We start from the raw sequence: 14,319 nt of genomic DNA, 5'->3' as shown, positions 1-14,319 counted from the left end.
CTCTCTGCCCCCTCTCCCAGAGCATACAGCAGTGGCCCCTATCCAAGGCCTTCGGGGGCTGTCGGGCTGCCGGAGCAGGGAGGTCCGCACCTACTCCTGACTTGTGCTCTTGTGTGTGGGTGAGCTCAGCCAGGCTAGGCCGCCTCCCCTCCCAGCTCCCCTCCCGCCCCTACCTCCACCGCACACTCTCCACTCTCCACTCCAGGCCACTGCTTTGGTCCTTGGCCACAGCCACGCCAGCAGGGTCACACTGCCTAAGATGAGGATATTTTGGCTTGTAGTGAAAGCATAAGGACTTCGGGCCACTTGCGTGGAGGTTGCTCGAACTAAGAACAGTGTAGCTTTCTGAGCCTCACGTGGGTGTATGCTGAGGGGGTTCCAGGGCTGTCCCGCCGACTCTGCCCGTGACGCACTCCGCCCCGACCCTGGGGAGGCCTGTGGCCTGGAGCTCTGCCAGCCCCTCCTGCCCAGACTTTGCCGTCTCCCAGGGCCTTCCCCATCTCCAGGCTGCCTCACGTGGTTCCCTCTTGCTGCCCCAGACTGAGACAGTGGGTGGGGCCTCACTGCGGCCGTGGGTGAGGCTCAGCCCCTGCCCCGTTCACCGGCCCCAACGGGAAAATGGCAAGACCCAAGTTCCAGTTCCTGCCTGACCTTCCCGGGCCCGCAGCCTCCCTCCTGGCGTTGCCTGCCCTGAGAGGGAGCAGGGGCTACATGTCCTCAGGGCCTGCTGGGTGGCGGCTCTGCATCTCATCTGTGAGGGCCTGAGCGGACCGGGTTAGAGGGCTTGTTCTCTGCACCTGAGTCTGGCTGGGTCCGTGTCCTCAGACGTGGTTTAGATGGGAAGAGCAGGCCTTCCAGGTACTGGGCAACGCCTCCCGGGAGCTTCACCACAGACCCCTTGGAAGGCGCAGGGATGGCAGCGTTTGTGGCCACCAGGCCCTTTCTGGGTTCCCTGCGCCTCCCCCGCCACCTCCCCTAGCACGGGCCCTGCACACATCTGTTCCAGGGCTGTTCTCTGGGAAAGCCCAGGCCGGGTGAACACCTCCCTCCTCTGATCTGGGATCGTGTGAAGAAGTCGGTGCGCCCTCTGCCCCGCCCCCCCCCCCCCCCCACACACACACGTAGCAGTGGTTCTAGATGGATGTGTCTCTGGTCAGGGGGTCTTCACAACATGGTAGACCTGAACCACTTTTGGCCCCAGAATCTGTCACCGGGGTTGGGGGGTAGCTCTGCGCAGCCCAAACACCAGACCTCTGCGCCCAGCTTCCTCCAGCGGGCCCCGGGCTTCCCTTCCCTTCACGCCTGCCTGTTGTGTCAGAGCAGACCTGCTGCCCCATGGCTTCTTTCCTCTTAAGGCACCAGCTGAAGGAGGGGGTGGTAGAACTCAACACCCACTCCACGGCACAGGGACCCCAGCCCCCAGACGTCCCGTGTCCCCAGCCAAACATGGCTGCCTTCCCACATCTGGACCACTCCTGAATCACTGAGCAGGGCCCCTCAGGCATGTCTGTCTAGGAGCAGCACTGCCTGGCTACTTCGTGTTGGGCCTCTGCTGTGTGCTGTGGGTGTGGGGACCAGAGTGGGGCAGATCAGGGGCGACAGTTGAGCTAGAGGGGCCTGCTTCCTGCCTAGGGGAGGGTGAGGGCCCGAGATACCTGGAAACAGAGGGTTCCAGGAGCGAGCACCCCCCACCCGGCCCATGACCTCCCTGCCAGTATCTGTAAGCCCAGGTCACTCCTGAGGCCAGCAGAACCAGGCACAGCCAGGTCCAGAGGCGGCAACCCCTGGGTCTGAGCAGCCCCCATGGGGCCCTGATGTGGGGGTGCCGGCCGGGGAAGGCCATGTGTCTTCTGAGGCCCAGGCTGCCTGCTTCCCACTACCTTGCCTGCTCCCACCTCCTCGTCCTTCTCCCTTCAGCTACTGAGTGGGGCTGGTGGACTCTGTCGAGACACATGGGCCTGGCTGTGCAGAGTTGGACCTTGATCCCTGCAGCTGCTGGCATTGCCCGCCAGCCTGAGCCCTGCTAGAGGCCTCCACAGCCCTGAGGCTGCAGGCATGAGCCCGGGCTGAGAGAGCTCCAGCCCAGCTGGGGCAAGGCCAGGGGCAGATGGGGGCACCTGGAGCTGAGATGTGCACTTTTCGCTTGCTTTTCATTGCAGAGGAGCAGGGACATGGCATCTCTCCGGCTGCACGCAGCCCGCCAGGGCACCCGCTGCCGTCCCCAGCGCCCACGACGCACCTACTGAGGGCCCCGGCGGCCTCTGACCGGGCTCCCAGCCACGCAGGCCACTGCTGGCCACGAGGGCAGGTGGGTGTTAGGTGCCCAGGACAAGCCCAAGTGCTGGGCCAGGCTGGATGGAGGACGGCACAAAGACCAGCCCTGGGCACCGGCCACACCGCGCACACTGCCAGCCAGAGGGGCGAAAAAGAGAAGGCAGGAGAGTCCTGTTTCTTAAACATAGCAGTGAATCAAGTGGCCTGTTCCACCTCAGCTCCCGTATAACCACCACTTAGGGGCTCCCAGGGAATGTTTCAGAGGCCACCCTGGCACAGGCGGCCTCCAGGCGCCCGCCCCGCACCCCTCCACGCAGTGCCTGCCCCTGCTACGAATGCTGTGCCGCTGCAGGGAAAGCTGGTGAGGACAGAGCCACTGTAGGAACAGCCAGGCTACCAGCAGATGTGAGATTCGGGACACAGAGTTAGGCCACACGGCAAAACCACACAGTCCTAGGAAACCGTTGTCCTGACGCTCCACCCACATGCAGGTTTATTTCCACCTTTCAGGGGTGGAAGGAGCTGTCCCCAAGACACTAGAGGGGTGGGCACAGGCCCCATGTGAGAGTCCAGGGTAGGACAGGCTGGAGAGGGCCCCACGCAGCACCTGCCCTGCCAGCCTGTCTGCGGCCCACCCTCCCATTAAAGTCACGTCTCGCAGCGCGGGTTTCTAGGTCCTTGAGCATAGCAGTGGCCGCAGGCCGCTTGGGACCAGCAGGCGGGGCCCCTGGTGAGGATGCCTTGTAACTTCGTGGCTTGGTTTCACCACAGATCCACTCTGGAATGACATGGTTCCCACCCCGCCACCTTTTCCCCGCAAAACACTGATCAGGCGACGATCTGCTGGGCCGGCAGCCAGAGCCCAGCCATGGCCCTGCCTGAGCCAGTCCAGTTTGTAAAATAAATAGCAAGCATTGCCGGCTTCTGTACCTCCTGTGCCTGCCGGCCCCGCCCAGCCACTCAGACACTCGTTTCCGGGGTGTGAATCACCTCCCCGTTTTTCTCAGGCTCAGCCTTCAGGAAATGCTCCACCTCCCGCAAGTCCACCCCCGAGTCTGCAGGAGGTTTGTGGAGCTTCTCCTCCTCCGCGGCCGCCACCTCGGGCTGTGGCTCCTTGGGCTTCTTCCTAATGCAGAAGAAGTTGCCCAGCAGCAAAATCAGGGAGGAGGTGAGCACCTCGGCCCCCGCCAGGATGAACACGTACTTGTAGACGTGGGTCGCATCCAGGAGCTTGCCTGTAGGAAGACCCCTTTAGTCCCAGCTGCTTCTGCGGGCTGCCCCCAGGGCCCAGAGCTCCCCCCAAGCCTGTGTCTCTGTGTCTCAGCACACACGGGTCGCCCTGTCTGCCACTGAGTTCGTGGGGCTGGGAGGTGTTCTCTCCCCTCCATGTCTTCCAGCTGGGGGCATCCTCCCTCCTCAGCTTCTCCCTCCTCCCCAGGGGAACAAAGACTTAAGAGGCTAAAAATAGCAGTGGCTTTGCGGAGTTTGGGCTTTGGTTGTTGGCAGGAGTCAGGCTGGTCCCCACGGAATCCCCCTGAGGCTTCCAGTGGGCAGCACCAGAAGCCTTGCTGTGTTCAGCACCAGCCTTGTGTCCTGGCCACTGCGGACTCCAAGACAGGAGTCTGGAGGTGAGACCTTGGCCTTCCCCAAGCCCAGGACCCCCTCGCCAGGCAGCCAGAGCCTGGGCAAGGCTGCTCCAGTCAAACCTAATTTCCCTCACGTTAGCTCAGTCAGCCTTCAAAAAGGAGGCCCCAAAATACAAAAACTGGCTGTGGGGTTGCCCGGAGCTGCCACGTGGTGCCCATGTAGAGCCTGGAGGAGCTGCCCACCCCACGGATCCAGCCCCTAGCTGCCTTGTCTGGGGTGCACTGTGCCAGACCGAGCCCCCCACTCCTAACAGAGACCCGCTGGCGCCCGCAGAATCAGGGTCGGTTCAGCGGTTCAACACAGTGCACCCCCCTTCAGCTCTGAGTCCCACCGTGCGGACGGCTGCCTAGGGGTGTGCATCTTTGCCTCGCAAAGCAGGCATCTGATGGGAAGGGCAGACGTGGGGAACTGCCTGGGGGCACAGCGCTCACCTCCCGATGGGGGCCCGATGAGTACGGCCACCGCCTCCATCAGCAGCACCAGGCCGATGGCGCTGGAGAACTTGTGGGTGCCCACGATGGCCATGAGCACCTCGAACTGCAGGGCCCCCACCATCCCGTAGGAGATGCCGAAGAAGATGCAGAAGACCACCAGGCCGCCGTAGTCGCCGGCCGTGGAGCCCGCCAGGTCCGCGAAGCCGTTGAAGAACATGGAGAAGCTGAAGAGGTAGACGGAGTAGGGCCGCACCTTCCCAAGCCCCGCCACAAAGCCCGCAGCCGGCCGCGCGAAGATGTCAATGAAGCCCAGGACCGTGAGCAGGAAGGCGGCCTTGGTGTCGGGCACGCCCAGGTCCTTGGCGTAGCTCACGACGAACACCGGCGGGATGAAGAGCCCCAGCACCATGACCGAGGCGGCCACCGCGTACAGCACGAAGCCGCGGTCCCGGAAGACGCTCAGGTCTAGCAGGCGCCGGGAGGATGGCGGCGGCGCCGAGCCCGGCTGGGCCACGGCCACCAGGGGCCTCATGAGTGCGCCGCACACGCAGCAGTTGAGCAGCAGGCCGCCCAGGATGAGGAAGCCGCCCCGCCAGCCGTAGCGGTCCTGCAGCAGCTGCCCCAGTGGGCTCAGGGCACACAGGAAGACGGGGCTGCCTGCTGCCGCCAGCCCGTTGGCCATGGGGCGCCTCTTGCTGAAGTAGCGGTTCAGCATGATGAGCGAGGGCTGGAAGTTGAGCGCCAAACCCAACCCTGGAGCAAAGGGAATGTAACGTGGTGAGAGCGCCCCCCAAGGCTGCCCCCAAAGCCCAAGACCCGCGTCTCTACCCCCAGGTTCCCACGGGCTCAGGCTCCCAGTGTGCAGAGCCCCTGCCACCCACACACTCGAGAGGGGGACAACGAGGTGGGGCCAGGACATCCTGCAGCCCCCCGCCCTGCTGTCCTCCAGAGGCCTGGACCCAGGAGCAGAAGTGCGCGGCCCCCGCCCCTCCCAGCACCTGCGGCCCAGCGGCCGGCCCCACTCACCAGTGATGACCCCAGTGGTGAGGTAGACCTGGATGATGCTCCGGCAAAAGGACGCAGCCACCATGCCCAGGGACGCAAAGAGGCCCCCCACAAGCATGACCGGCCGGCAGCCAAAGCGGTTCACGCACACGCTGCAGAGTGGGCCTGAGGAGGGCAGCAGCTGAGGGGCTGGGCCTGCAGCCAGCTCTGCCCCCGCCAGCCCACTGAGCTCGTCTGCAGCCGGCCTCCCCTTCCCTTGCCACCCCTCCCTCCGCGGGGCACCGGGGCACCCTGGGGGCCAGGCCCAGAGCGCAGGGTGGAGTGACACGCGAGCGCCACTGCTGGGCTCCGTGGGTCCCTGCAGCTCCGGAACAGCCATCTTTTCAGGAACGGCTCTCGGGAGCCCTGTCCTCTGGGACTGTCTATAAATACAGCCGACCCGTTTGGACAGGGGCCAGGATGGACTTCGCGCCCTGCCTGGGTTGGCCCCGTGGAGAACATGTTGCTGCCCAGCAGGATCCCGGCCCCAAGGGCTTCCCTCCAGGGTTCCTGGGGAGCGGGCAGAAGGCCCTGTTGCCGAGCTTGGCCACACGCGGGCTCCTGCGCCTGGCAGAATCTGCCAGCAGAGCCCCGGACGGGGGCCCGGTGTGAGGCCGCCCTCACCTGTCCCGTAGAGCATGGCCAGCAGGATGGAGGAGATCCAGGCTGTGTCGCTGTAGCCGATCCCAAACTCCCGCATGAGCTCCTTGAAGAAGACGCTGACGGCCTTGGGGAAGGCGTAGGAGAAGCCGGTGATGACGAAGCAGCCAAAGAGCACGGCCCAGCCCCAGCCGCCGTCGGGGGCCTTGATGCCTGTGGGGCCCTCGTCCACCACGGCCCCTCCCATGGCCAAGAGGGTTGGTTACGCCTCACCTGAGAGAGAACGCAGGCTGACTCAGGCTGCCCCGGGTGATCATCCCAGCTGCAGCCCGTCGGGGAGCCACACGAGCTGGGTGGCACACACACCTGGGCTGGACGGCCCCGCAGCTCAGCTGAGGGGCAGCTGCCCAGCGCCCACACGTGTGGCCCCCTGATCTGGTGCTTGGTGGAGGCAGGAGGATTTGGAGGGAGGCTAGCAGCTGGGGGTCCCACTCCCTCCGCACTGCCTCCTGCACCCACACAGCTGGCTCTAAAGGGCAGTGGCTTTTTTGGGCTCAGCCAGGACTCAGATTACCTCCTGGGAGGAGCAGCCCCCGGCAGGAACATCGGCCTGGCCGTCATTTCTGTCCTGGCTCGCTCTGGCTGACCCGTGCTGGGCAGGGCCACACTCACTATGATTCTGGTAACAGCCTGCACCTCCGGTCCCCAGCACTGAGCTCGCCCCGGGGCCTCTGGGGGTGGCGTCCGCCAGGTCTCTCCATCTAAATCTAGGTGGAGCGTGCCTTGCTCTGGCTCTCCTGCCCCCAAGGGCCCACTTTGGCTTCAGTGGAGCCCGCCAGGAGCTTGCACAAGAGGAGGCGGGCAGTCGCTGGTGGCGAGGGGCTGGGCACCAGGCTGGAGGGGGCAGCTGGAAGCACAGGGCTGCAGTATTAGAGTGGGTGAGGTGGGGAAGGGGGGCCAGAGCTGGCCCCTTATCCCTGGATGCCCCCTTGCCTCCCACCGGCCCTTTTGCTCAGCAACTTCTCCAGTGAGAAGAGACTCACCCCACCTGTGCCTGGAGTGACCCACAGGCTGCAGCCTAAAATCAGGAGGGTCTAGAGCCTCCTGGGGAGGGGAGGGGCTGGGGAGGCTCCCATCCAGCCCACCAGAGCAAACCACGCCAGCCCCCACGATGTCTGAAGCTGGTGTCCCTTTTGTAAACTCCAGGAGCTCAGCTCGTTTGAGTCAAGTTGGAACCCAAGGCCCAACTTCCATCTTCATGCCCCAACCCACCCAGAAGTCACCTTGTTCTCTCCTCACCAGGGAGCTGCAACCTGAGACCTTGGGTGGTCTGGTCCAGCCGGCTCAGCTTCTCCAGACTGTGCTGTGAACCAGCGCCCTGGGAGGCGGCAGCAGGCCTGCTGCACACGCTCCACGCCATCTGTGGGGCTCCACCCCGCCCCCTTTCCTTGGGCTTCTCCTGCAAGTGTGTCCGCAGACCCCATCCTGGTGGGTCCGCCGTGACGGCCCAACTTTGCCTCTAAGGCAAACACGTGACTAGAGGCAGGACCCGCACAAGGGCAAGGACCTTTGCTGGGAGAGTCTGAGGGGTTCCGTGCGTGGCTCCTCACTCTTCCCGAACCCTCCCCACCTCCAGCCTGCCTGACCATCCCCACCACAGGTGCTGTGCCTCCTGGAGTCCCTGCCTTAGAGCTCCGAGGATGGTTTGTAAGGGCTTTGTAAGTGTTCCACGAAGTCACTATTACTGGGAAATGCCGCTTGACGGGGGACCCAGGAGCCAGCTGTGGCTGTCTGGATGATGACAAGGCAGATGCGGTCCCCTGGAGCAGAACAGACCCCCGCCACAGGGCCAGAGGTCCACTCCCCAATCTGTGCTGGCTCCCTGGGGCCAAGGCCTCACGACCATTTCTGGGAAACCCAGGAGCAGCTTTTGGTTCTGCACCTGGACACCGGATGCCCCCACCACAGTGCCTGGGACAGGACAGAGGAGGACTGTGGGACCTCCTCAGGACACAGCACTTCAGGACATGCTGTCTGGGGTCACTAAGCGGCAGGGTAGGTCCTGCTTATACTGGTATTAAGTTTAAAGGGTTCTTAAGATGACAGTAGACAGCAGGGTAACTACAAGATAGATATTAAAAATATATGCACTTGAGGAATGAAACTGGGAAAGGGTGCAGACTGCGGGTCACAGGGGAGACTGGAGGGTTGACGGCCTCAGGGCCCCAGCTTGTTTGGGGTTGCGGGTTGACACTTTTTAAAATAAATAGGCCATGCAAGGCCAAGGAAAGAAATGTGTATACAAGAAACAGAAGAGCCAGATTTCGCATACCTCAGGCTCCCCTCCAAAACACAAAGAGGCATCAGGGCCTCTCAGTCTTCCTGGCTGCACCAGCGGGGGCAGGGGACGCAGGCAAACCCAGCATCTGGAGCTTGCCAGGGTCCTCCGGAGACAGACGAGGGCTCGCGAGGAGGCAGGGGCCGGGGGCCACCCTCAGGAGACGCGGCGCCCCTGAACTAGGGTCAAGGAGGGCTGGCAGAGGGTTGGGGCAGTGCCAGGACTCACTGGCCAGGAGGGCACAGCATGTTCTGAGACCTGAGGTGCTTGTGGCTTCCACGTGAAGCTCACATGGGGAGAGCCATTTTCTGTGTCAAGATGAGGCATTTGGACAAGCCCCCAGACCACAGCCTGGCACCATCGTCTGTCCTCACCCAGCCTGGGGTGCCAGCCATGCTGAAATGGCTCCAGGAGTTCCCACTCCAGCCTGGTGTCCAGGGGCTGACTTGGAGCCAGCTGTCTGCCCACATGGCTTGGGGCAGGGGATTCCACAGGAGGTGGAGTACGGGGAAGGGGCACGAAATAACGGCGCAGACAACCCATCTCCCAGGATAACCCCGGCACTGCGATGGGCCAAGGTACAGGTCGCCTGGTGTTCCGAGGACCACCCTGGGGCTGTCCTGCCTGGAGCACACGCCACAATCAACAAGCATTGGCCTCTCCGTGGGCAAACGCCATAGGCTGGCCTTCCCCTGACATTTACTGCCCCCCCTCCCCGCCCCCCAGGAAGCATGCCAACCCGCCCAGAAATAACCTGGCCTCTGGGATGAGAAAGCTGATCTCCCAGGTGGGGGCTGCCGGAGAGCGGGTCCCCCAAAGACTCCAGGACCCCAGGCTGCTGGAAGCTGAGCAGGAGGCCTGGGGCAGGGGTGGATGGGAAGGGCCCTTGCAGGAGACCCCGCATCCCACAGCCGTGTGCCCTCCCAAGCCAGGGGCTGCTGGCAGCAGTTCCCTCAAGGGTGCAGGGCACAGGGGTCTGTAAGGACTCCTGGCTTTAGGCCAGGACTCAACCATGAAGCCCTCAGGACCTGGGTGCCTGCCAGTCAGACCCCTGCACTGCCCCGTCACAGGCTTGGAGCGCCATGCCAGGTGGCTCGAAATGCCAACCTGCAGAGCCAACGTGGACTCACGCACAGAGGGTCCGAAACCTGACCCCTGCTGCCCACGCCTGCTCCTCCTGGGCCTCTCTCCAGTAACCTCGCTGACCTCCTTGGGGGGCAGTGGGCACCCTGGCATGCTTCCCCTCAGGCGTCTGGACCTGCAGACCCCTCACCCGCCTACGTCCTCAGGTTTATGCGCAGTGCCGCCGCCTTGCTGAGGCCTCCACTGGACTGTCAGCCTGTTCCCTGGGTCCGTGCAGTGGCCTGAGCCCCGAGCCCGAGGTCTGTTACCTAACTGACTCCAGCCCTTGAAGGATGGGCCTTGGCCCTGCCTTTGCGGCCCAGGCAGGAGGCGGGGCAGGAAAAGGGCAATTCCTTTCCTTCCTGGATCCCAGGGAGCTGCCTGAGGACCAAGGAAACGGCCCCTCTGTGGCTAGCGCCTGGCTGCTAAGGGGTGCTGAGGGCGGGAGGGCGCGGCACCTGGGGGAGGGGCCTCCCTGAGTTCCCTTCTTCCCCCGCCGTCCCTGTTGTGCAAACAAGGAAGGATCAGTGAATAACCCCCGGCAGCCCCGCCCCAGCCGCCTGCAAAGGTGTCCGGGCCGAGCTGGCAGGGGGTGGACGCTGCGCAAGGGTCTGCCCCAGGCCTGGGCTGTGCACCCCACCTCTGACCCCCGCAGACCCCTGCGCACGCCCGTGCCCTGCCGCTGTGTCCGCTTACATCATGAAGGCAGGGGCTGGCGGGGCAGACGCACAGGCCGGATTGGCCACTTACACCCAGGGCCAGGAGCCCCCACTGGTACCCCAAGAAGGACTGGGCTCAAGTCCCACGTGGGAAAGGGAGGCTGCATGTGCCGCCGCCGCCGGCTTCAGGCCTGAGCTGGCACTGCGGGGTCTCAGAGCTTGAAGACCCCTTCTCCTCAAGGCTGAGGTCACCGCCCTGGGGCCGGGAGGCGGTGGGGGCCGGAGCTGGTCCAGAGCCGCCTTCCCCCACCTCCCAGGCCTCCTGGACCCTGCCAGGCCGCCCCTCCACGAGGCCACCTCGCCCCATTCCTGGATTCCCATGCACCCCTCCACCCTAAAGCCAGGGCCCGAAGGCCAAGACTAGAGGGGGACTCGGGTCAGGAGGCGCCCCCACCCCACCGCCGCCCAGCGGGCGTCGTGGGGACCCGGGGGGAAGTAGTGACCTGGAGGAGGCAGGAAGGCGGGAGGTGGGGGGCGGAGGGGGGAACCCCAAACTCCACCCCGGCCCGGGCTGGAGGGAGGGCGCCTGCGGGTTCCGGCTTCCCGGCTCTGACGGCGGGGGTCGGCGCGGGTGGGCGAGGTTGGGCGGGGCCCACCTGGGGGAGGGGGAGGGAAGGATGCTCCGCCCGGTCCCGCCCCGCCGGCCGCGGGACGTGGGGGACGTGACCGCGCCATGGGAGGAGCCCCCGTATTGCCCGCAGTAGGCGCCCTACCGGACGCTACCGTAATTGCCGGCGCGCGGGTCCACCGGGGTCAGCGGAGCCCGGGAGCCAGCCAGGCGTCGGGGCCGGCTCCACTTGCTGCAGAGGTGGGTCAAGTGGGCGCAGCTTGGGGACATCAACTCGTGAACCGCGGGTCTCGGGGCAGGGCCCCGCGGTTCCGTGCGTGCGGCTGCCCGGCGTGGCCCATTTCACAGATGGGACTGACTGGGGCAGGTGACGCTGGGAGGACTCCCCGAGCCCTGTCTGCTCCCACCCCGCCCCTGCGCCAGGGCCTGGGCACCTCCAATGGCTCTGCGCCACCGCCCAGAAGGCCCCCGCTGGGGCCCAGAGTGTAGCCCACATTTGGCTCCTCACTGGAGGGGGCGGCACTGGCCCTTCTGTCCCACGTGGTCAGGTCACCCCAGGACCCACCGCTGAGCCCGCCAAGCCTGGCATAAGGGTCACTGCAGGCCAGTGGGGGGACCCGTCCGGCCTGACGGCTGGGCTGGGATCCATAGAGCCCTCTGGTAGCTGCACCTCCAAAGTAAAGTGCCCTGCTTCAGTCAGTGGGGGCTGGCCTGACCATGCAGGCCACATGGCTTTCTGGGTGGCCTGGAAGGTGGGCCCTGCCCAAGGTCACATGGGGTCGTTACCAAGTCTGCCTTGAGATCAGGCCTCCAGATGCCCACCCCAGACTCTGTCCACACCACGGACCCCTGGGGGAAAGACTGCACCTGCCAAGGTAGTGCCCCCATGCACTCAAAGCCTCTCTGGGGGCAGACACCCCCCATGGCCTCCTAGCACCTACTCAGTTCCTGCTCGCCATCAGGGAGTCCAGCCCAGCCTCCTCCACACCACGCTGGAGAACAGCTCCTCTCCCAGCACGGTCAGGCCAGCCCCCACCTGACTCCCAGGCCTGTGAAGTGAAGCTGGGACCCTGGACTCCCCAGCCCCAATAGACACAAGACCACCCACCCTTGTGCTCAGCATGGACAAGCCCTTGGGCCTTGGGGTGGGCCAACTGCCATTTCCCGCCCAACAGGCCTAACTCCGGCCATCACCAGGAGAGGGACCCTTTCAGCCCAGGCCTCCTGGCCAGGAAGCTCGGTGCCTCTGGGACAGAGAGGAGGACAGTGGCCCCTCCGCTCCCCGCCTCGTCTCTCACCGACTCCAGCCACCCCTGGTGGCCCCGCCAGAACTAAGCACTTCCCTTCCACTCTGCAGCCCCTGTCTCTTGGCTGGTCCAACACCCAGGGAGGCTCCTGATCAACCCACTTTTCAGATGGGGAAACAGGCGTGGGTTAGGAAGTGGGAGGCTACCAAAGTCTGTGCCTGGTTTTCCCAGCCTGGGGCCCGGGGTAGAGGTAGGGCGAACCCAGGGAGCCCAGCCTGGCCCTGGAGGGGATCCCACATTTCCCTGCACGGGCTGTTAGTCATTGCCCAAGGGCGGGTGTGGGTCGGGGAGTGTTTAGGGTGGTGTGAACAGGGGAAAGCGCCTCGGCCAGAGCGCACGTGCTCCCCACTCCCTCGGGGAGGCCACCCATACAGGGAGGGCTGCAGCAGCCCCACCAAATATAGCCCGCGCCCCCCGCCGCCGCGGACCGAGCTATTTATACCCGGACCGGGCTTGGCCGCCAGCACAGCCACCTCCTGGCCGGAGCCCAGCCCCTGAGGGCAGCCCGACGGGTGGGCGCCCGGCCGGACCGGGGGAGACGAGACTGGGCAGCCAGGGATGCGAGGGCGCGGAGGGGCGCGGCTGGCTCTCGGGAGCCCTCGGTGGGGGCCGCGCGGGGGGCGAGAGGGCTAGTCCGTGCCCCGGGCGCCCCCGGACCTGATGGACAAAGTGGGCGGGGTGGGGGCGAGAGTGCGGACCCAGAGGCCGCCCCCTTGCCGGGCACGGGGAAGCTCTTGGGCCCCGGCCCGCGCGCGAGCGTCGCGGCCGCGCCTACCTGCCGCCGCTGGGCCGCCTCCGCCCGCCTCTCGCCGCCTCTGCCCGCCTCTGCCGCCCGGCGCCGCGCCGGGGGCGACTTTAAGTGCTCGGGTCGCTGGCGCGGCACGTCCCCCGCGCACGTCACCGCCTGGCGCCGCCCCTGCGCGCCCCGCCCGGACCCCGCGCCGCCTCCGGACGGGCTCCCGGGCCGCAGCTCCCCGACGGCGCGTCCCACAACCCCGCCGGGCCCAGGGACCCCCCAACCGGAACCGTCCCCGTGGCGCCCCCGGGCCGGAGCTCGCCTGCCCCCTCTGCGCCCCGGGACTGGGGCCACCCTGCCTCGCCTCCCCGGGAGTCCAGGCTCGCTGCTCCCCGCCAACCCCCATTCCCCCGTCCCTCCGTTTCCCCGGCTCGCGGGGAACGCAGCGCGGCAGGTCCCAGCGTCCTCCAGGGCAGCGACCCCTCGCCCCCCAACGCCGGGGCCCCTTTGGCGGGGAGGGGCGCGCGGGCCCCGTGGGGTTCCGGCCGCCTGGCTCAGCTCCGGGGCCCGCATCCCCCCTCTCTGAGGCCACATCCGACCTGTCCCTCTTCAGACCTCCGCTTCCTCCTCGGTCCCGGTGCGGACGGCGGCCCCTCCGGGCTCGGGGAGCGGCCCGCAGCCTGCGCTGCCTGGATTTGGGGCACGGCCTCGCCCTCCCTGAACTTCCGTTTCCCCAGGTGGCTCCGCGCCCTGCGGGGCCCTGCAAAGCCACCCACTCCAGCACTGCGCCCCTGCCCCGCCCCGCTCGCGGCTGAGAACCCGGACGTCTCCACCTTGGGGAGGCAAGGCCTGTCCACCCGCCGGACCTCGCGAGGCGCTTCTCCCAGCCTGTTTGCAACATGGAAATAACGGAGCACTTTGGGTGCTCAGGTTTGAGGCAACTCCAGGGAGTAAGGCCTTTGTTGGCCTGGACCAAGGAGTCTAGTTATCAGGGCCACAGGAACGCTTTAACTGGCCCCTCACAGACCCTGGGGCTTCAGAGGCCCAGGCACCAGTAAGCCGGTACCTTCGCACAAAAGAGGCAGTGGGTATCAATGGAGGACCCCTCCAGAGGGCAAGGGGAGGCCCATCCCTGGCAATGAAGCCATGTGGGCCTTGGCTCTCCACCTGGAGCCCAGCCTTCCGGGATGCCAAGTCCGGTGAGGCCACCTGTTCTTTCTGTGTAATGTAATGAGCCCACCCTCCCACCAGCACTCACAGAGGCTGAGTCTGGCCCTCACTCCTACCTGGGGCCCAACCACCCCCATCCCCAGACATCAAGATGAGAGCCTGTGAACAGAACCCAGGCTTGTGGCAAGTGGTGAGGGGGCCTCGGACTTCGTGGATGAAGACCCCATGTAGCTGGGCTGTGCTACTGCCTAGGGCAGGTGGTGGAGCCATCTTGGGTGATGCAGGTGGTGCTCCCATCTTCCTGTACCAGGCGATTCATCAGTTTCTGGTGAGGGAGAGCAGCATAGGGGGTGTGGGGCA

General features: G+C 65.7%; 2 protein-coding genes across 5 annotated transcripts in view; one reads left to right on the top strand and one right to left on the bottom strand.

The window, feature by feature from the left end:
* The window catches only part of CSNK1D (casein kinase 1 delta), a 33,698-nt gene extending 30,502 nt beyond the window's left edge, over positions 1-3,196 (top strand). For both annotated transcript variants that reach the window (XR_004430308.1, XM_033181681.1), the window contains exon 9: positions 2,160-3,196. Coding sequence is in view for 1 of the 2 variants with exons in the window: in XM_033181681.1 (XP_033037572.1) it covers positions 2,160-2,246 (87 nt within the window). In the remaining variant the exon portion in view is untranslated. The remainder of the gene's footprint in view (positions 1-2,159) is intronic.
* SLC16A3 (solute carrier family 16 member 3) lies at positions 2,739-13,565 on the bottom strand. 3 transcript variants are annotated; one of them, XM_033181680.1, is made up of 5 exons: positions 13,405-13,565; positions 6,024-6,272; positions 5,382-5,525; positions 4,353-5,108; positions 2,739-3,509 (listed from the first exon to the last, which is right to left on the bottom strand). In XM_033181680.1, exons 2-5 carry the CDS (start codon positions 6,244-6,246, stop codon positions 3,235-3,237), a joined length of 1,398 nt encoding a protein of 465 aa, XP_033037571.1. In that variant the 5' UTR covers positions 6,247-6,272; positions 13,405-13,565; the 3' UTR covers positions 2,739-3,234. The 3 variants fall into 3 exon arrangements, with proteins under 3 accessions (XP_033037571.1, XP_033037570.1, XP_033037569.1); XM_033181679.1 differs by having other exon boundaries at positions 13,389-13,539; XM_033181678.1 differs by lacking the exon at positions 13,405-13,565 and adding an exon at positions 12,829-12,947.
* Between the last annotated feature and the right edge of the window lie 754 nt (positions 13,566-14,319).

This window comes from Trachypithecus francoisi, unplaced genomic scaffold, assembly GCF_009764315.1.
Source record: "Trachypithecus francoisi isolate TF-2019V2 unplaced genomic scaffold, Tfra_2.0 Lachesis_group20, whole genome shotgun sequence".
Taxonomy (NCBI): Eukaryota; Metazoa; Chordata; class Mammalia; order Primates; family Cercopithecidae; genus Trachypithecus; species Trachypithecus francoisi.
The sequence above is the reverse complement of the archived record's forward strand: the minus strand, read 5'-3'. Positions and strand labels throughout refer to the sequence as shown.

Bases quoted from the DNA above. Each gene is read 5' to 3' on its own strand.
- SLC16A3 (XM_033181680.1), bottom strand. From the start codon at position 6,246: ATGGGAGGGGCCGTGGTGGACGAGGGCCCCACAGGCATCAAGGCCCCC. The intron at 5,526-6,023 runs GTGAGGGCGGCC...TGCCCTCCTCAG, and splicing joins GGCCATGCTCTACGGGACAG to GCCCACTCTGCAGCGTGTGC. The intron at 3,510-4,352 runs GTGAGCGCTGTG...GTCTTCCTACAG, and splicing joins CATCGGGCCCCCATCGGGAG to GCAAGCTCCTGGATGCGACC.